Below are 22,956 nucleotides of genomic sequence, written 5' to 3'. Positions count from 1 at the left end.
AGTAACATGGAAATAAACCTCATCTCCAGTCTTTTGTATGCTAGAAATATTATGTCGCTTAAAATACGCCAAGGATGTAAGAAATCAAATGCTACCATGGAAGAGACCCTCAGATGAAAGATACCAAGCTTGGAATGCAATTTACTTTTGACTCAAAATAACTTCCAAGCCCTTTTTACACGTTGCTTGGCTATATTTGTTTGTACACAAACTTCTTTGAAATATTTTCTACTAAATAATTTCTTGGTTTTTTTATAACACAAATTCATTTTCTCTGTTTAAGAAACTCTGATATTTGCAAAATCTTATAAAATAAAGAGAATTTTATCATACCTCCGAGGCTTTTAGACAAATGAAGACCAAAAAACTCAATCAGCACACAAAATAAAAGTCTAGTAATAGTCTAGACAGATGGAGCCCTTTGGAAGGATTCCTATGAAGCATATGTAGTCTGCCATCTAGTGGTCATGTTCATGAACTTGCCTGGAAAATTGCTGTGCTTTTAAAGGTCGGGAATTCTCAATTTCTGTTCAAGAGAACCCAAAAAAACGTTTTCTCTATGAGGTTACTGGTTTCACAGTAGGAAACTTCTCCTGCTGTTTGTTTTCTTCTCATCTCTCCAATAAAAATATGCAAACACTAAAGGCCCATTTAAGAGCTGCAGTTGTGCTACATCCCCTTTATAATGGTTTCGGATGAATGATTTCAGAATTAGACTATAGAAATGGTCCGTTGGCAGTGTCTATGTTGAAAAAAAAAACAGCGAAGTTATAGAATTAATTAGAATCACGGTGAATCCAGACATTTGCAATATCCGATTGTTTTTGTGTCCACATAAGGTGTGAGGACAGTGTGCCACTGAACTTCAGAAAATCACGGATGTGACAAGGGACATATTTTGTTTTACCCCATAATTTCTGTCTTCTACACACCCCCTGTTGCCCTCCTCTTTACTGTGATCAAACAAACCTCCAACTTGGGTATTTATCCTGAGGCCTTTCTTTTCCATATTGCTTTATATTTCTCCTGGCTTTCATTAATGTCCATACATGTATTCGTAAATATACACAGGTGTTGGATGCTGGAAACACAGTGACTTTCTTCTCCCGAAACACACCATCGCACAGTGTAAATGCCATAGTGCACTGCCGAGTACACAAAAGCCCTTCAAGAACTGTGATCTTAGAAGTTTTTAGAAAAGTACCCTAATGTTTGCTTCACATTTTGTGGCAATATTTGGCCAATAAAGCACACTTGGGATTATATAAAATTCTCATCTTTGAAGCTAAACATGGTTTCTGTTCATTTCCACTTAACCAAAATATGTGGGAGATGACAGGAACTTGGGGGACTTTGCTTTAGAAACATGTACAGAAGGGAAAAAATGAATTTTCAATAGAAAAAAATATCCTCACAAATATCAGACTTTGTATGTAGCTATGCTGCTTGCAATGTTTCTTTGAAATTCAGACTCACAAATTTTTAAACCCCATTCAAAACTGGAAAATTCATGGCTTACAAATAAATAAATATAGGAAGAACATATCACAACATTATCATTTCTCGTGTTCCATTTTCACTCTTCCTTATATCAAACTGCTTGTATACAGAACAATTTATAGGATACATTTCTCTACTAAAGTAATATAATAAGATCAAATAAAAGAATTAGGTATTTCAGATAACGTGACAGCATAGGATTATAACCATTCAGTTATTATGTAAGAAACACAAAAACCTGTGAGTGGGGTGTTCAGGGTGAGGGGAGGACATAGGCGAAACTGGAAAAGTACAAGTGAAGAGAAAGGTACCCAAAGATTGACGGTCTTTCATTTTCCCCACTTCACAAACATGCACGCAGAGACAGGAATGAGCCAGTAAGGCACTTAAACCATTCTTAGTTGAGTAATACTCACACTTGAAGCTGAGGCCTGACTTTTGTTTAGTAATTGAACATTTTTTTTTAATGCTTGACTTAAAACAGAAAAGAAATGGAAAGGTATGGCAGGAAAATTATTAAGGTTGTGGGGGAAAATGGTAGAGTTAGAAAACAGGGTTGACTGAAAAAGATGTCACTTTAAAAGTTACAGATGAAGAACTCAATTAAGTTGTTGGCTGGATTATGTTGATCTACATATCATAAATCACATGTGTTCAATTTGGGGGCAACTATTTGACTTGGCCTTTCATTAAAACAACAAAGAAGTTTAAAACTGTTGCTACGGGATGGATCGTGGAAAGGAGGTCTTGATAAATATACATTTATGCCTATAAATGATGATTGAAAATTAGGTTATTGAGCATAATAAACAAATGGAATTCAGTGAAGATGTCATTAACATGAAATAAATGGTCCTGAAATCATGCTTTGTATTCAAGGCACAATGGTTAATAGTAGAAGATTATTTTATTTCGGTCTTACACAGACAAGAAGCTTTGCAGAACAGTAGAACTGCTGGATGTGAGCATCCCTTAGTTGCCAATTGCTTATCACAGTTGTTGTATTCATCATAGTAAGGACAGGGGTTAGCTGAAAAAAAATAGAATAGCACACAACATCATGCTTAAAACAATTGCAACCATTGAGGAAAGACATTATCTTCCTAAGAGGCAAATACAAATATTCTATATAATAGAGGATTGATTTGGTTAAGGAGAGGTGATTAGGTATGAATGCAAAACAATTGATGAATTGAATCAGATCCTTTTGAAATAATGGGAAAAAAATTCTTGTCATGATATAAAGCACTTTCATCAATCTCAAATTTTTAGTTGATGACACTACACCTCAACCGACTGGAGACGAATAATCTTTTCAATTTCTTTGTCACTTTGAGAACAATAATGCCATTATAATAACAATAAAGCAATAAAGTTTCAGACATTTAATAAGTGTTTAATGTTTATCCTTGAAGGATATAGGTAGTTTTAAGAGGAAGCAAAAAAGGCCTTCCATCCAAGTCTCTCCAAAGACACATCAGTTCTTTTGACTAATCAGGCTCTAAACTGTCCTCACAGGAAATTCAACAGCCAAGAGATCTCAGTACCTGGTTTATTACATAATAGGAAAATTAATAAAAGAATTGCCATTCTAACTCCTCCTGAACATAAAGAAATACAGCATAAAGAGAGATTCTTTCTACATTTGTTAGGATTCAGGAATAATGCTGGCTTGCCACCTGTCATCTGGCAGAATGCACTCAGGCAGTACTCTGGCCAATGCAGGATCCTGTGACTCCTACATATCTACTTTGTCTGAACAAAGGTGCAAAGGTTTCTTTAAGAGGCAAACTTCACCCACCTCCCCCCTCTTTCTGCCATCTCTCTGAGGAGGCAGACAGATCCCTGTCTGTTCTCTCTCCCCCTCTCTATTTTCTCTCTGTCTCTGTCTCTCTCTGTCTCTGTCTCTCTGACTCTGTCTTTGCCTCTCTCTCTCTCTTCTCTCTCCTCCTCTCTCCATTCATCCACTCCCTTCCCAATAAAACTTCTTTTCCATGTAAGTTCTGCCTGTTGGAGTGTTTGCCTCCTGCCATGGGATCCACCAAGATCCCAACTTGGTAATATTACTGACAATGTCCACATAATAGACTTGGAACTGTATGAGACTCAACACAGAGAAATTAAGTATCAGAATGAGTCCAGCCCCTTCTGCTGTATCATGAATTACCTCTATGCTCATGAACTGGGTCTCTAGTTCTGTGTTAGCCTGGTCATTACGACTTTCTTTCACCAGTCCGCTGATGTACAAAAATGACACTCTTAATCTAGATAGTATTAATAGCCAAATATAGGAAAGTCAAGTTCACTCTTTATGTTTAACTGAACATATATCCTAACAGGTTGCACAATCTGAGACTCAAAATTAAAAGTTATAAAGGAGTTCTGATTCATTTCTTGAAGCACTCCTCAGAAAAAGAAAGACTTGAGTTTTTTGTTTGTTTGTTTGTTTGTTTGTTTGTTTTTCAGTGTAGAAGGAAAGAAACTGTCAGCCAGGAATTCTATACTCAACAATGTTATATATTAGAAATGAAGAAAAGATAAACACAATATCAGAAAGCTGTGTCAAAGAGAGGTTTCACCATGCCCATTCTACAAAAATGTTAAAGATGATTCTTCATGCTGAACAAATGTAAGTATAAAATACACAGTGAAATTAAAATTAATAACAGGTTCATTAATACACTGAAGTAAGAGACATAGAAAGATGTAAAGTGAAACATTTAAAAAGAAACTAATGTAAAAGAAAAGGACTGAAAATACATTTCTTATCAACACATTTTTGTTTTTGTGTCCATTATTTTTATTATCCTATTGGTTCTATAATTTCTAAACTCTATAGCAACAACAACAAAAAAAAAAACTTCAGGGTATTCCCGGCCCTGAGTTCTCTTCTTGGCAACCTATTGCTAAGAAAATATCCATAATAAACAAAACAAAAATAAAAAGCAAAAAATTAAAATGTACTACTATGCTGAGAACTCTAACTACAAGAAAGCTGTAAGGGAGAAAACAAGGTCTAGTTGTTAATTTAAAAAAGCAAGTTTAAATGTGGCTGCTATGAGAACTTATCTATCATTGATGACTTTGAATGTAGGTAAATTGATTTTGTTTTCTACTTAAAAGATGTACTAGAGGAATAGTCAAAAATTTTACAATATTCAAGTATATGTTGCTTGCAAGAAAATCTCTGAGGACACACATAGACAGTATATGGATGTATTAAGATATGTCATGTCAATAAAATTCAGAAGAAAGCAAAAGCACTTTAGGAAAAAAAATCAACAAAACCAAAGGTCATTATATAATGATTAACAATAAATAGGTAAAATAAAAAAATTCTATGTACATATGCACAAAAGCTTCTAAATATATAAACCAAATATTAGTCAGCTTCTACAAAGCAATGCTTGAGTATTTTTGCACTCTACTTTTAGCAATGGACATATTAAAACTCAACAAACAAAAGAGTTAATTTATGATGTAAGCAGACTTAGCAGAATCTATAGAATATTCCAGCTAAAAAGTACAAAGCATACATTCTTTTCACCAGTATGTGGAAAATTCCACAGGACAGACCATATGATAAGCTAACACTCAGGTTACAAGAATTTAAAAATACTGGAACTGTATTCTGTAATTTTTCTAAACACTGTTTACTAGAACTAGAAATCAGTAACAATGCTTTGAAAGTTATGGAAGTATGTGGAAATTATGCATATTATTTATGAATAACCAATTGCATGAGAAAAATCAAGGACTCATTTTACTAATACTAGTTTCATAATTTGGCATAAATTAAATTTTGTAATTTAAAACATTTTAGAATTTTATACATGTGTATTTTATTTATATCATTTCCACTCTTCCCTCTTTCTCATTAATTCCACAAGTGTTTGTCCATCTCTCTGGCTAATTGATGGCATCTTATTTAAATGTTATATCTGTGTCAATGCTTATGTAGCCTATCACAGGGCTCATCCTTGAAGAAAATTGATTCTCCCTTTTTTAAACAATCAGTAATTGTCTATAGTTCGGTCTAGAGGTGGAATCTTGTGAGATTTTGACATCCACATTCATATGTCAGCTGGTGTTGTCACTGTGCACATCTTGTTTAGGTGACTTGATTCTTAATATTTCATGGGTGTGCAGCTTCTCAATGATCTACAAAAAACATTATCTTGTAGCAGATGTCCTGGTCCTCTGGCTCTTGCACTTTTCTTTGGCACCATCCTCTGTGATGTTTGCTTAGCGTCAGGTATAGGTATTGTGTTGTAGATTAATCAAATGGGGTGGTGCACCCAAAGAAAAGTTGTTCTGTGCATTTTGACCAGTTGTGGGTTTTTGTAATAATCTTCATCTCCTGCAAGAAGTGGCTTCTTAGATGAGCAGTGAGAGCTAAACTTACCTGTGAGAATGAGCATCAGTGCTGAGAATACAGTTAGAAAAGATACTGGTTTAGGAAAGTGACAGTAATAGGTTATCTTCAAGGGCCATTGACCAATATCTATGGGTGATTTACAGTTTACAGTATCATGCATTGGTTTCCTCCTACTGGGAGTGCCTTTAGTCCAACTAGACAGCTGTTATCTTTGTAGAAGTTTCCAGGCTTTGCAGCAGCTCAGGGGGACTATAGGTTTCTTTTGTTCCCCAGCAGCTTGCAAAACATCCCTACACACTATGAGAGGTGGTCCTCATGGAGGATACTTCCAGGTCAATTCAAGCTCAATTCCTCCAAGTGCTACGTTCAAAGGCTGTATGTAGTGAGGCTGTATGTAGTGTCTTCAGCAATAGGGCCTTGCCTTAAAGTTCTGGCTGGAAACCAAAGGGAATAGCAATAGCCTATATCGATTAAGGAGCCTCTTAGTAGCCTCTGACCAACAATTGGAGGGGAGTTTCCCATGCCTGGTAGGGAAGATTTTGTTAGATAGTCTGACTTTGGGAGGAGCATTGTTGAGGGAAATATTATTACCTCAAGTGGTAGTTAAACTTCATTTAAACTATGTGTATTGTAAAAATAAACATAAAACAATGTATTTCCTCATGGTATTTTTGGACATCCTTAGTGTTATATATCCTTTATTCTTCCTTCTCCCTATGCATTTCTTTCCCTCATCTATCCCCATTTATACTCCTCTTTCTATTTTTTTTCTGTCTTCCCTTTCAGAGTGTTTGTGTCCTACTATTCCCTTTTCTAGAGTTCCCACCCTTCCACGGCAGTCCCTTTTTATTTTCCTTGTTTCTGCAGGTTACTCTAGGTTATATACTTGCATCCAAAGATTTGGAGCTAAGACTTACAAATAGAAGAGAACATGTGGCATTAGTTTACCTGGTCTGTGTCAATCTCAGTCAATATAATATAATATTTTCCAGTTTCATCTATTTCCCTGAAAATATCTTGATTTCATGTTTTCTCGCAGCTGAAGAGAATTCCATTGTGTATACATGTATTACATTTTCTTCATCCATTAACCTGTTGCAGAGCACTTACGCTGCTTTCATTTCCTAGTTATTGTGAATAGAATGGCAATGGCTATTGCTGGATTAGTATAGTGGAGATGGATGCCAACTCCTATAGGCATATGTTAAGGAGTATCATAGCTGGATGGCAAGGCATGTCTGCTTTGATTTTTTTTTTTTTGAGAATTCTCCACGATGATTTCCATAGCGACTACACAAGTTTCCACTTCCGCTAACAATGAATCAGTGTTCCCATTGCCGCTCACTCTCGTCAACATTTGTTATCACTTACACTCTTGATCTTTCCATTCTGACTGTGGCAAGATGAGATCTCAGTGTACCTCTCATTTTCATTCCTTTAATTTCTAAGGGGGTTGAACATTGCAAAAGATATCCCTTGCCCCTTTTATTTCTTCTTTTTGAGATTCCTCTTTTCATCTCATAGATTATTTTTAATTGAGGCATCTGCTATCTTGACTCTTGTTCTTTGCATTCTCTGTATATTCTGGGTAGTCAAGCTCTATCTCATGTACATATGACAAAGAATCTCTCTCACTTTGTGAGCTTGCTATTCATTGGGTTGATTCTGTGAGGTGTCTGTGAAGACAACTCCATGATAGAAACCATTCTATTGCATCCTTTGATGTACATAAACTATTTGGTTCTCTCAATATTAGTCAGTTCTTGACCTTATTTTATGAGTGAATGGAATCTTAGTCATAAAGTCCTTTCTCATACCTACATTTTGGAGGGTATTGTCTATGCTTTCTCTTAGCAATTTCAGTGTTTCAGGTCTCAAATTTGTGTATTTGGTACAGGTAGAGTTGGTTTTTTTGTGTAGGGTGATAGATGTGAACCTAATTTCATTGTTTTACATGTGAACATCTAACTTTCCTAGCATTGTTTGTTGAAAATGCTGCCTTTTCAAAAAAAAAGAAAGAAAAGAAAGAAAGAAAGAAAGAAAGAAAGAAAGAAAGAAAGAAAGAAAGATAGAGCTACAGCTCAAAGTGATCATCCTGAAAGCTTTAGGCTCCTCTTGTCTGAAACTTTCTGGTGTGGATTAGCCCTGCCAGGAGAAGTGGAACCCTGGTGGGTAGGTGGGGGGGATCTAACAGCTAGGGAATAATTATCTTTTCTCCAAGGGCCAGTCCAGCCTTCCACACCGTAGATAGCACTTTCTAGAAACACACACACACACACACACACACACACACACACACACACACACACACACACACACACACACACATTCAGCACCTGGGAGCTCATATGATCATACAGCAATCTGTGGAAATCACTCTGCTAGAACTCCATGGAAGTCACGTGTTTTCATAAGCCTGGTTTTTGTTTGTGTGTGTGTGTGTGTGTGTGTGTGTGTGTGTGTGTGTGTGTGTTTTAAAGTGACCATTAGATGCAGGTATCACTAAATAGAAGCCAAAAGAAGAGATTTTCGTGGCATAGTTTATGATAGTTATATATTTTTGTCGTCTGTTTATGGAGTTACTGACCACTGCTGGTAAGAGTTCTTTTTTTTTCCCTTTTTCAACGTATTTTGTATTGCTGCAGATCCATGGTTAACTCACAGTCTGCATTTCAGAAGCTTGGGTGTTGGATTTTGTCAAAATGTGCTTTGGCAATTCCACACAGAAGTGCACAACTATAATTTTGCTACCCATTAATAACAACCTAGCCAAGAAGTCTGGAATCCAATGCCTTGCTCTCAGCTTGGGGTAGAAAGCTAGAATGGTCTATCTTGGCTGGTGACCTACACTGTCGGAAAAGTAGGATGTATCCTTTGCTCAGGGGTGGGCGGTATTCCGGAAATGTATTCACTATCTTCACTGTACTTTTTCCTGCTTTTGGTAGTGTGCCCTAAGACAATGAAAAAAGAATGAATTGCAGATAATAAAAATAGTACATGTCTCAAAAAAAAAAGAAAAGAAAATGCTGCCTTTTCTCTAATATATTTTTGGCATCTTTGCCTAATCTTCATTCATGACTGAAACACTAAGTGAATAATACATAGAAAGCAGTAACATCTTTCTGTAATGAAGCTACTTATAATGAGCCAGTTGCTAGCATCATGCTGATTATCAAAGCTGCATGCTTTCTCTCTAAGATGGGGAACAACACAAGGATGCTCACTGCCATGACTTTTATTGAACACAGTGCAGAAATCCTACGTGAAGCAGTGAGGCAAGATGGTAAAACTAATGGCTTTTCTAAATTGGAAAAATGAGTAGGCAAATTGTCATGGTCAGAAGATGACATGGTCTCATACATAGAAAATGACCACTGCCAAAATTAAGAAAAATAAATTAGTACATTATATAAATATAACTAGTATATAATATAAAAATCAATGTAGCATGTAAGAAATTACATCATAGCAGCATTTAAAATATGGAGCACTGGTGTATGTAATAGCAGTATGTGAAATGGAAATTAAGCAAACAATTTCACTGATAAAACACATAAAACTATATAGCAATTAAGTCATTCAAAGTGACATCTCTTGTGAAAATTATAAACCATTGTAGATGGCACACAAATACAGGAAGATAATCTGTGCCATTGTACTGAGAATCGATATTTATAAAATGTCATTCTTAGGGTTCCATCACTAGACAAAGAACTACAGATAGGTAATGACTACCCAGAGAAGGAGAATTAGCTTCTCCCAAGGATGAGATGCCTTACTGAGTGTTCAATGCAGAATGATCAGCCTTGAAAACACACAAACAACAAGAATGAACTAGGGTTGTATTTATGTGTTTGTATACATATTTACAATAATAGTCAAAGAAAAGAGGCTATCAACTTGAGAGTGGAGAGACAAGCTGATCAGTGGGTGCTAAGGAACAATTAGACAGAATTGAGAGTGGCAAGTTTGTTACTGGTGTTTACACATAATAATAACCTATTACATACTTTCACAAAAGGGAAATTTTGAACAGTGCTGCAAAATGACAAATGCTTGAAAAAAAAGATATGATTACCCTGATCTCAAAAACACATAGTATCTCCATGTCAGAATATGACCTTAATTTACACATATGCAACTTTCATGTGTTAATAAGAAAACTAAATCAGAATTTACATAAGCATTGAAGAGAAAATTTTAATTTTTGGTTATAAGCCTAGCCTTTAATGGCTGAGCCATCTCTCCAGCCCAAAAAGCAAATTTTTATGGAACCAGTATCAGATAGTTCCTGAGCTAATGAAAAAGAATAAAGATCAGCCTACAAAAAAATCCACACTGATTTGTGTTCACACAAGTTGGGGGCCAGCAAGCATTTCAGACAGACTGATAAACTGAAAGCAATATGCATAATTTATGGTCAATAGTACAGTATCCTAGGAATTATGTAGGGACAGCACACACACACTAATATTTTACCGAGGCAGACTCTAATTCATAATTTTAACTTTTGTATCATAACTCTAGCTTTCATACATAGGTATCCTAATTTCCCATTCATTTCAATAGTAAAGTCAAAGAATTTTGCTTACTCTGGGTACAAAGGGAAGGGAAACAGAAATAATGCAGATGTGTCTTGTGGTAATATTCAAAGGAAAATTAAGAAATATAGAATATGGATTAATGCTTAACCTGAAGGATATGTGGTCTCCATGTCAATATGATCAATATGCCATCTTTAAGCAACCCAAATTAAACAGCAAAAACAACTCACTGCATAGTCCCTCGTCACAGTCATTTGGACAGTCTTCACATGGTGAGCCCTCCTTGTAAGGCATATTTAGTGTGTAAGGATTATTTCCCCTATACAAAAGAAAAAGTAGAAGTATAATGAAAATTATCACTGGAAAATATTTAAAAACTTATGTTTACTATTAATAGCTAATTCACAAGATAAACTGTTTAAACCAGTTTTTTTTTTTTGAGTTAGTAGTTACAATAGATATGTGACCTAGATTTATGGATGAGTATTGTCTTTGCATTCAACCACCAGCAATTCTGTTTAAGTATACTTGTAGTCATTTCCCCCCTTATTTTTGAACAGTCATGTGCTAACAGGACTCAGGACATTTGAACAGTCAAGTCTCAAAAGTGGGGCTTTAGGATGCTGGTGTGTGTGTGTGTGTGTGTGTGTGTGTGTGTGTGTGTGTGTGTGTGTGTACGTGCCTCTTGTTGTTGTTGGTTTTAATCTCTTGGGAAAGTGTTATGGGAAAAAAAGCACAGTTCATTTGCTTTGGATCTTTTTTTAATCTCATTTACACTAGTGATGAGAAGCACTTGTTATTGTGTCTTGTAGATACATTATCTATATAAATCACAAAAACACTAAGCATAGATGACACTAAAGAATGTACTGGGCAGTCTGAGGAGCAGTGCAGTCTGAGGACAGGATCACCCTGAGATCTGAGCATTGGTAAAGAAAAAGGGGCACCTCTCTTTCAACTGCATTTAGCACTAACAGAATAGTAACTTGACTTACACAATCACATTGTCGACCTATCCCCCACAACCTCAGCGGCTCCCTGAGACACAGTAAGCAACTTCACACAGCAGACCAAGAGGTCAATGACCAAACTTCCTGCTGGGCAGCCCAGTCTCTAGGTCCAGGAGCGAAACACCAGGCCTCTCCCCCACCTGTCTCTGCTGCACTAGCTGGTTTGCAATGTTGCTGTACACACTGCTGGAAAACATTGGGATCAGGGGTCTTCATGCCTCTGAATAACCTTTCTTTGCCTAAGACAGTTCAAATTCACTTCCCTGTGTAATGACTCTCCAGTGAATACTGATAAATTGTCTGAAAGTTTATATCTCTTAATAAACTTAGTGAAAGCATGATGGAAAAGGACAGGCTGTGGATGTATTTGTGACATTTTTGCTAACAACCGAACAGAAAAAGAATCCTAGAACATTCATTTATAATATTTGAAACATCAGATAAGATTTTAGGAAGTTAGAATATTTAGAAAGAATAATAAACTGGCATTACATACTCATGACAATAATGACACACATAGAGAAATGATATGGTATTATATCTTCGACATGATGCAACATCACAGCCAATGAGGTAAGAAGTGGCCCAGACCATCTGTAATGACAAGAGGTGACTTTATTCCACATTTGCATGTTCACAAAATGAGCACAATATAAGCACTGCTATCATGATTAATTGTAAATATGTAGGGGTGGAGAGATGGCTCAGTGTTTACAGGAACTTGCTACTCTTCTATAAGACTTGGTTTTGATTCCTGCATCCACTTGGATCTAAAATCAGATCCAGGGTATCCAAAGCACTCTTCTTAACTCACTGGGTATGCACACTTGAGAGCGTCATATGTGTATGAAAGTATGCACATGAAAGCACACACAAATAAAAATTAATCTTAAAGAAGTAATCAAGTCTTCAGTTTGCATTTAGCATGGCCTACTCAGAAGGCACATGAAAAAACTTACGTGATTAGGTCATTTTCCTGGAATGAGAAACCTGTTATATTAATCCCACCAAAAAACAAAGGGCAGTGCCATCCATTCTGCTTATTCTCTCCATGTCAAGCCTTTGTGGTGAGTAAGCTAATATGATAAAGGATGGATGTTTACTTCCTCATCAAGCATAGGGTAATACTTCTCAAATGGCTTTCAGTGCAAGTGAGCCAGGTTTAAATTTCCTCTCTGTACTTCTAAACTGCGTGGGGGTTTTGTTGTTCTGTTTGTTTTGAAGTTTCGTGGTTAGAGTTTAATTTTCTCATCTGTAAGATGGGTATAACAATGCTACCCACTACATGAATGTGTATGGTGCGGATGAAATAATAGAATGATTAAGAAGCTGGAGAAGGAAGTGAGGGTGAGTGCAATGGAGCCCATTATCTTCTGAGAGCTCTTCAGGAGCCTGGCTATAATTTCCCTCAGCCTGCACTAGACACTTTACTCATGTCTCCTTGTTTATTTTCTTTTCAATCACAGTAGCTTGCTCTGACTGAGTTTGTGAAGTCTTCCTTTATCTTCACAGAGGGAAGCTTTTCCTGGTGTCAGTCCCCCTCCAAGCCATGCAGCGTTTAATCGTCTCTGATGAAGAAAGGTATGCTTTCACCAAACCTGGGGCTCCACCCACTATGCTAACGTCGGACAATGTACCTCAAGGTTTGCAAGTTTCTCTTCTTGCTCCTTTTCACAGATGCGTGTTTGCCTTGTGAAATTTTGTTGCACTTAGATTGTGATAGAACATACACAGAGAAGAACTGCTATTCAAATACATTAGAACATCTACTGTGTCATTCTCACAGTATATGTTGGTTACTAGTAAAGTAGTGGGGGTAATTATTCCATTTATTCATCCCATATATACCCAAGTAAAAGCTCAACTAATGTAAAAGAAATTATTTATTTTATTAAATAGATCTGTGACCATACTATGCATCTGTGACCACTGTATGCATACTATGCATACAATGCATTCACATGGTCCTACAGATCATGATAGTATTTCCCCTAAAATTTAAGAAAATAAAGACCAATTTCTTTGATTTTTTAAAAACATTTTTTTAGATTATAATTGCATCTTTTCCATCTTTCCCATCCTTTCTCCAAACCCTCTTTAATACCCTTCTTGGTTCTTTTCAGATTCATAGCCTCTTTCCATTAGTTGTTATTTCTTACATACATATGATTTCTTTCTACATTCCCTGAAGACATCATACATGAACTCCATATCTATATCACTTCTATTCCCACCTAAATTCCTCCCATGAACGAACCCCTGTTCCATATTTAATAATAATTCTTGTTACATATTCTTTAATAAGCATTATTGTTACGTGTATATCTAAATATGTACAAATAGCATGCTCAACCTACCGAGTTCATTTAGTATTGCTCATATGTAGATGTGTTCAGGGCTGACACTGTCTTTTTCTCACTTGTCACTCATCACCTAATAGGTGGGACCACAAGGAATTTCCCCTGTCTGCATTGGCACAATAAGTGATGGTATCCTTGTCCTGGTCACTTTCAGGCAACTTAGTGTTGGGAATTCACAGGTCATTTTTCTTAGCCTGAGAGGAGAACCAGTACTTATTTTTGACCCACACATGTGTCCAGTCATGGGTGTATATGGAAAGATATTAAATTACCTGAGTGTAATGATTTGTCTGGAAGTCATCATCTGAGGATGGCCATTCTCCATATGTGAAATGTTTGGATTCATTGTGCCATATTTCAATTATGTTTGTCCACGAGTGGGGGTAATGATCCAAATGCCTATTTTCTCCACAAAATGTTTCTGAAAATGAAGGAACATGACTGCAAAATATTCTTTATTTTCCTTTCTTTCTCTATTTTTAGATTTTTTTCCCTTTGGAGACAGGGTTTCTCTGTGTAGCTCTGGCTGTCCTGGAACTTTCTCTGTCAGCTAGGCTGACCTCGAATTCACAGAGATCCTTTTGCTTCTTCCTCCTAAGTGCTGAGATTAAAGACATTTGCCACCACACCCAGGTTTAATATTATTTAAAAAATAAAATACAGAAATTTCCCTAATTTTCTTTCACAAATGTCTTAATGATCATCTAGACATCATTTTATAATCCGAATTATAGTTGTTTCTCTTCTGAAACATCTTCCATCTTGTTGAATGATCATGTGGTACTTCAGGAGAAATTGGCAAGGACACATGCTCAGAAAGCTTTGAAATAACAACTCTCTCTCTCTCTCTCTCTCTCCCTCTCTCTCTTCCTCTCTCTCTCTCTCGGTTTGGTTGAGATAGGGGGCTTCTTTCTGTAATAATCCTGGATGTCATAGAACTCCTATGTAGACCAAGCTATCCTTGAACTCTCAGAGATATTCCTGTCTCTGCCTCCCAAGTATTGGGATTAAAAGGCAAAAGGCATGTACTACAACTACCCAGGGACTATAGATATCTCAGTCTGTCTCTTTCGAGGTAAATGAGGGTAGTAAAAGTTTGCATGAACCCTTGGGAGCTGTAACTGAATTCTGGAACTGAAAGCAGTTACAAAGAGGGCTCACATTCTCAAAAGATGTTGGGTCCATTTGTCATACATTCTCTAGGTGGGTTATGATATTGAGGAATAATTTGCCTTTCTTTAGAATACAAAGTTCCCCCAATGCTAAAGCATTGCTCAACATCTTGGCAAAAGAGTTCCAATAATCGGTAGCTATAAAGTTGTATTTGTACTTTTAAAAATTAGTTTGGAAGAAAGCATCGCTTGAAGTGTTACTTAATTCTGTAGGATGCACTAAAAATGTGTAATATTTACTGTATTTGACAAAAACAATCCCACCTTTGAGGACTGAAATTGTTCATCTGGGTAGTTCCACAGTTGCCTTACAGTCACTTCTGAGCTGTGTTAGTGTCCCAAAGCTGAGGGAATCCCCATTCTGATGTTGTAGGCAACTGAGATAACTTTGAATGGAAGCCTCCTAGATACCTGATGCACTCAACCCTGGAATAATGCTGGCCATGATTCCTTCCTCCTGTTGATCAGAGCACTCACTCCAAAACCAAGAATCCCCAAATTTTAAAAATTAAAAACGACAAGTACCAGGATAGGCTCCAAAGCTACACAGAGAAACCCTGTCACAAAAAAACAAAAAAAAATTAAAAAGGATACAGTATACCTTTCAAGGATAGGTGTCAGTGAAGATTGATTCTGTTAACATACTTTTGTCAAGTTGCTTTCAACTATGTGTCTTTGAGATGTATTTATTCATCTATATTTTTCTTTGTTTATTTAAAGGTAGTTTGTATTTAACATGTATCAGGAAGTCTCAGGTGTTGAAGACTTGTTCTCTGGATTCAGGTAGTTGGGAAGGTTGAAGAACCTTTGAGAAATGGAGCCTGCCTAGAAAAGCTGGGTCTTCAAAGGAATTCATGTTGAGAGCACAGTTTTCACCTAAATGCTTTCTCTCTCTAGCTGCTTTTTTTCTAGCTGAGGTGAGCAGTTTCCTCCACTATAACCTCCATCATGCTACTTGGTCTCAGTTCAGTCCCAAATCCCTTCAACTAAAAATGATGGGCTCAACTTTCTGGAGTCATAAAATAAAAACAAACCTCCTCACTTTAAAGTGCTTTCCTCCTATGAGTTTATAGAGTTGGAAATACAAGTCATGTCATACAGACATAGACATACCGTTAAGTCTCCTCTCAAGCGGGTCACTATCTGACATGTCACAGTATCTTGCCAGGATTCTAGCATTTGTAGCAGCAGCTTTATTCCAACTCTGTGAGACAAGAAAGAAAAAAAAGTCCCTAATCAAAATGAAATTAGCATTCACAAACTAAGATTCTGGGTGTGTTTGTAAAAATATGGGATTTGTGACATCTTTTCTTGGGGAAAACAGACTATTATATATTTCCAATTTCCTCAAACATTCTAGTAGAAACAAAAAGGAAATAAAGGTGAAATTCCTTTCAGATTTCTGGGAAATTCCAATTCACAATGAGGCCATCACTTTCTTAGAGCATAACTGAATAATTTCAGGGAAGCAGAGAGCACTAGAAGGCTATCCCAGTAAGCTGTCAGCTGTTTTGCCGTTGTCCAATTGACACAAACTAGAGTCACATCTAAAGAGGGAAACTTACCTGAGGAATTGCCTCTGTCATATTGGCCTGTGAACCTTTCATTGGGGGGCATTCTTGGTTCACGATTAATGACCCCTAAAATGCAGTCCTGGGTGGTATTAAGAAAGCAGGCTGGGGGAAGCCATGGAGTGTAAGCCAGTAAGAGGCACTCTTTCATGGCCTCAGCTTCAGTCCTTGCCCTGACTTTCCTCAGTGATGTATTGTGATCCGGAGATGTCAGCCAGATAAATCCTTTCCTCCACATGTTACTTTTGGACAGTGTTTTATCGTGGCAACAGAGAAGCAAACAAGAACAACCCTAGGCATGACATTCTAGTTCTTAAGAGTCTCAGTAGCTGTCAAGAGGATGTCCAAGACACGCCAAGAGCTTTATCCAATAGATTTAGTGTGATTGTCCTTACAACAAACTTGTGATATCCTGGGTCTCTCAATGTGTGCTCACCAAACAAGTGATTTCTGTGAATACAAGCAGAGCCACAGATTTCTGCCTCAAATAGGGATAAAAGTGAAGGAGCAGTTGATATCACTAGAACCCAGTACTAATTGTATTTTCCTACTCTTCCTTATAGCAACTAAAAGGGGGCAGCAACATTATCTCTGTGTGGCAGACAAGAGGAAGTGCCAGGGTTTGAAAGGTCACACAATTGAGAATTCAAATCAACTAATCTAGTGTGCTCTGAACATTCCATGGAGGGTGGGATAGTGATGGTATGTGCTGAGTTGAAACATTTTTTAATATACAGCTCAGAAACAGCTGGATGGGAGTAGCCGTGACATGCTGAAAACCTCCCAACCCCCGTCTTCTCACACCACAAGTGATACTCTGTCAACCACAATGACAGAGTGTTTTGTTTTAATCAGTCTTCTGGGTAAATCTTCTAAGAATGTAGGGACAATTAAAGTTTTTGGACTCAGTTTTCTCTGCTCCTATGTTTTGGGTTGGTTGTGATGAGCAAATGTTTAGATACACAAAGTTCACTGGACAGACTAAAAATGTAGGGAACAACATTGGCATTATTGCCATCACTCTTTACAGTGGAGGTCAATCTGTGGCAAGGTCTGGGAAAAGATAATTACTGTTTGTCTCTACTTCCATCTAGTGGTGCTTTCATAGAATTACTCTTCAGGTTAATTTTAAAACAGTTATGGTTTTGCAAACTTAAAGTAGGAAAGATTACTATTTCATGTCTGTGTCTCACTGAGGAACTTGAGAAGACCAAAGCATCACTTTCTTTATCACCAAAAAATCACTATCTGTCTGCAATAAGGCTTCTCAATTCAGAGGCTGTTTTAGCTGTAGTTATTTGTTCATCTGGGAGAAAGGAGTTTGGATTTCATAACATGATGATTAAGATCAGATATCCCTCTTGCATTAAGGAATTGGAATAAAATAGATACATTTGAGATGCTTTAAAATGTAGACAACTGTACTTGGGAATTAAATAGATTAATTTTAGAAATTATAAGAATCACTTTTCTGTATCATGGTATGTACTCTAGGTTCTATTTGAGCACATAGCAATCTTCCTGCCTCAGCCAGGGAGTCTACCTGAATACTGGGATTCCAAGCATGAACTATATGATTGGCTGAAGAACATTTATTAACAGTAACAGCAACATGGATACCTATGACAACTGATGCTTTTAAAATTGTGTTTCTCATGTAATACTGTTAATTATCAAGGTGGTCCAGAGATAAGCTTTTTAAAACCACATTTCCTGTTTTCTCTTGTTGCTTCTCCTCCATTATTTATAAGAGGGTACTGTCAATTAGTGGCACCCTCTAGGGCAGTGGTTCTTAACCTTTCTAATATTACAACTCTTTTGTGGTGACCCCCAAACATTAAATTATTTTGTTACTATTTCATAACTTTAATTTTGCTACTATTATGAATTATAATGTAAATATCTGATATGGATGATATCTGATGTATGACCCACCGGTTGAGAACTGCTGTTCTAGGGTCGGCACTATATCTGAACTTCATTACCCTCAGCTGTCCTGGGCCCCAAAGATATTAGCCCGAGGTCCCTTAATTTGTCTTGTGATAGAATCCATCAGATTTTGCACCACAAAGGCCAGGTCTCTAAATTTCCACATAATTCGGTGAAATTCACTACTAGGTATTTTTTTCAATATTTGTCTTGGCGAGGGGGTTCTCAGCTAGCTTTGAATTTGGACATCCTGGTACTCAAATAAATGTCACATGCCTGGAGGCACCTAAGAATACAGCTGGGCTGAGTCAGATTGTGGCTGTATCATGTACTAAGCATGACTCTGTGAAAAGCATTTACATCTGCTTGGCCTCAGTTTCTTCCCCTGTTACATCATAGATCTGCTATGATGACCAAACATTTAGCACAGTCACAGTTCATAGGACTAAATAACAATGTAGCAAGCCCCACCAGTGTCCCTGATATCACTAGTGATGATCTTCTATGGACTTACCATCTTCAGCATGTTCCTGGCTGTTGGGTACACTGTTCTCCTCAAAACATTGTGTGCTTTGACAATTTCTTCTTGTGGCTTGGTTTGGAACTCTGTGACCAGATTATTATAGAGGGCTCTCTGTAGTTTGAGATTCTATCAGAAAATTATTAATTAATATCTCTCTTTGGAGTAGAACTTGACACATGAAGTACATTACATATAGATCTATATGCAATGTAAAATTAGAGCTTACGTATAATGAAATAAACAATGCTCAGCATTTGGGAACTGTTGATATGCAAGTTTTAAGGTTATGTGTGTGTGTCAGCAAGTATGTACATTCTAGTTCTATAACAAAATTATTGATTTCAACTCATTATACAATTAGATAAAGTAAACAAAAGTGCATGTTTTTTCTTGTGTTATTTTCATTGCTAAATATTAATCATTTATCATTCACTCATCACAGACTATTAGAATGTTCCACCTATTACACCAATGAGGATTTTGTTTCTGTTCTATAATTATTGAAGTAATTGGGAATCTCAGCTATGGTCTCACTCTTCCCATTGCATACCCCACCCCTCAGAAAGTTCACCAAGGGTCAGCTCCTTCCCTAGAGCTGCTCAAGACCAAGCCTACAGTGTATGTAAGACCTGGTCGCCAGACCTGCCTATGATCTCTTTCCTGCCTTCCTGATAGTCAACTGGGGGTTGCTTTGCTCTGTTTTGCTCTGTTTATTCAATCTGGATTTATTAATTCACTCTGATGTGATTAATTGCTTCAGTGGAGAAACCCAGTAACTGGGGATCCATTACTTATCCATAATCGTTATCGTTAATATTATCATCATTACCATTGCTTGTCATTCTTTTGTGGTTCTGTGCATTTAACTCTGGACTTCACATACAAGCAAATGCCCTTTCATTGAGCTATATCATCAACCCAAAGGTTTTATTTTCATAAGAAATCAGACCTAGGCATCATATTCCATTGCTGAGTCCCATATCTTTGTAGTTGTACCTTTCCACTTCATATTTAGTCTTGAGGTGTAATGTTCACAAAATCACAAACAATGTAGCTCAGTTGAAGACATGGTTATCTTGGAGGATAGGTAATAATAGTAGTGTTTTTATTTTATGTTTTTAGTTTATTTAGTCATGGAAACGTATGTAAATTGTAAAGAAGTTCTTGTCTATGCTTCAATTAATTTCCTCCCTCCATGCCGCCTTTTCTTTATTTCTTTCTTTGCTACCTGCCTTCCTTTATTCATTTTTTCCATTTTATTGTTTAGAAAAAGGACATAGACTTGGTCCCAAGGACCTAAAGTGAAGTCAAACCTTAACGCCCTAATCGTCTAAACTTGACATTCCACTTAGCCCTTCTATTCTTTGGTGCCACTCTTTCTTTCAATCTATCTATTTATCTTCCTTCCTTCCTTCCTTCTTTCCTTCCTTCCTTCCTTCCTTCCTTTTTTTGAGGCAGGTTTCTCTGTAGCTTTGGATCCTGTTCTGGAACTTAATCTGTAGACCAGGCTGACCCGGAACTCAGAGAGATCTGCCTGCCTCTGCCTCCCCAGTGCTGGGATTAATGGTGTGCACCACTACCAGGCTCTTTTTTTCCCCTGAATTATTACATGAAGTAGGTGAGTAACTGATACAGATTTCTTACAGTGGTACACAGGACAACATTTTATCAAAGGGTTGTTTAGTACCCTTATCTAAATTATAGTTTTCTAACACACATACTTTGATAGCCAGAACAGGAACAAAGACAACAGCAGCAGCAGCAGCAGCAGCAGCAAATAACAAGAAGTATTTCACTGCCATTCCTGGAAAGATGAGTAACAGAATTTTAGAATATTCTCAAGGTGTAGAACAGTATTTCTAAGAAGCCTTGAACCCCTTTTACACTGTTTGCTTTTTTTCCCCATAATGAGATTAGAGAATAAAGCTCAATATTATATCTTAATTAAGGGGACTCAGAAAATAATATACATCTGATTCAAATGATACAGACTCAAAAGGGATACAAACTTCATAACTCCCAGAGTCTGAAAATGCTCAACTGTGTGTTAATAGAAAATTAAGGTAGCAGACGGAATTTTAGTTGCTAACGAACAGACTGAAGCAAAAGGAGATTATCCTATGTAGTCTTCATTGGTTTAAATTAATCCCAAAGGTGCCTAATTGTAAAGAAAAAAGTCAAGAGACAACTTCAGCAGCACAGCACAAGATGAGACCATCAGTCATACCTTGTTTGGAAGATTACACAGAAGGGAGGTGATCCCGTTACTAGTGATGTATATGTGTGATTTAAAGATATTCTATACAATTCTGTTACTTTGCTAAGGATAACTGTCTTTCGCCTTAAATCAATACTAATGGATTTCTCTTGTATTTGATAGAGTCAGTTAATGCTAAGATATTAATGAGTACAAGCTATTAAAATGTGGTGGCATTTTTTCTAACAACCTATTAAGTTTCTTTCTGAAAACATGCCAGTTATCGTTTACAGAAATTCCATCATTAATCTCAGACATCCCATTGTCCACTGAAGGGATCCTTAATATAAGGGATGCCTTATAAAACAAACCTTCTAAACTTCTTATGCCCTTTTCATCAACTCTATTCCGTTCATGTCCATTTTCTCCAATGTTCAACACATCCTCAAAATCAACCATGTACAATCATTACCACACATAAGAAGAGCAGGGTGTCCACAAGACAAAAGGAGGTCCAGACCAGCCACTGAGACAATGCAAGAGATCAGCTAAGAAGAGGAAAAGACATCCAGGCCAGTCACTTTATTATCTTATAGTTCCAGGCAGCTCTGCCCCAAACAGCTGTTTCTTATCTACATAGTTGAGTTCAGAAGGTCAGTGAAGCGCAGCAAGACTGCCTTGAACTGCCTACATCTTTAGTTTCATTCTTACTCTCATTCTTGCTGTAACTCTGGTTCGCTCTCCTTTTCTTTCTTTTTATCGTTTCCCCTTTCCCATGCCCATTCCTCTGACTGTTACACGCCCAAAGCCTAGAGACAGACTTGGTTTGTGATATCTAATACATGTCTTTCCTCTTTTTAGTTTGTCATTAATTCAAACTCCCAGGTATCCACTGCATTTTCCTTTCCTTCTCTTATTCCGACTCCCATGTATGCCCTTTCCTCTGCTTCCCACCTAACAGTCTGATACTAATGACTAGTCTCACTACGACTACTCACCTATTCCTCTTTGCTTTTCTTCTCATACCTATGATAACTAAAATGCTAATATGCCCAAGGGCCCTTCATTCCTTAAATCAACCAGTATTTAGCAATTATCTGCTTCATGATTTCCTGCTAGTCTATTATCAGAATGTACTAATGTCTAGATAGTAACTGCTGCTGCACTCAGCCCACAAAGACAGACTGGAGATAAAGCCTGGTGTTCAGAACACTAGTTGAAGAGTTTAAAAAAAAAAAAAACACCACAACTTTACTACAACAAAGGTCCACCAAAAACTGCAAACACATCCACTCAAAGAAGAGGAGCAGCCTGAATCAAAAGAAACAACCAAAATCCTTAACTGACACCTCACCCATATGGGCAGATTCTAGCACAGAGTGCTACAATCTGCTAAATTTTCTCATAACCCGAAAGTGAATGCATATCATAGTCTATAAATTGCCCTTAATTAATAATGAGAGGGTGTTGGAAAATATATATTCTCACCTAAAGATTAACTGAAACATGTATGCAGTATGTTCAGGTAAACATTTTAGATACAAAGATATCTGTCACAAATGGATGAAAAATCATTGTTTTATGCACACAGGCAAGGGATTTAACACTAAGGCTGTCATTTATTATCTATGAAAAAACAGACATAAACTACAAAAACACTTACTTTGACCTCTGGAAGGTAACTGTGGGACAACTGGTTTCTGGTAGGAGTATGGTTACTTCAGTATATTTGATTCATACCAAGAACTTTGGCTTAGCAAGATTAGGGTAAT

General features: G+C 37.0%; 1 protein-coding gene across 1 annotated transcript; it reads right to left on the bottom strand.

Moving 5' to 3' along the window:
- Positions 1-2,402: 2,402 nt before the first annotated feature.
- Positions 2,403-21,643, bottom strand: Crisp1 (cysteine rich secretory protein 1). Its single transcript, XM_027387489.1, has 8 exons — positions 21,556-21,643; positions 20,709-20,791; positions 18,979-19,113; positions 16,078-16,168; positions 14,065-14,213; positions 11,929-12,026; positions 10,653-10,741; positions 2,403-2,530 (listed from the first exon to the last, which is right to left on the bottom strand). The coding sequence occupies exons 1-8, from the start codon at positions 21,641-21,643 to the stop codon at positions 2,403-2,405; spliced, it is 861 nt and encodes a 286-aa protein (XP_027243290.1).
- Positions 21,644-22,956: the final 1,313 nt, after the last annotated feature.

Source organism: Cricetulus griseus (genome assembly GCF_003668045.3).
Source record: "Cricetulus griseus strain 17A/GY chromosome 1 unlocalized genomic scaffold, alternate assembly CriGri-PICRH-1.0 chr1_1, whole genome shotgun sequence".
NCBI classification, from domain to species: Eukaryota; Metazoa; Chordata; class Mammalia; order Rodentia; family Cricetidae; genus Cricetulus; species Cricetulus griseus.
Note: the sequence above shows the minus strand (reverse complement) of the source record. Positions and strands in the feature narration are given on the sequence as shown.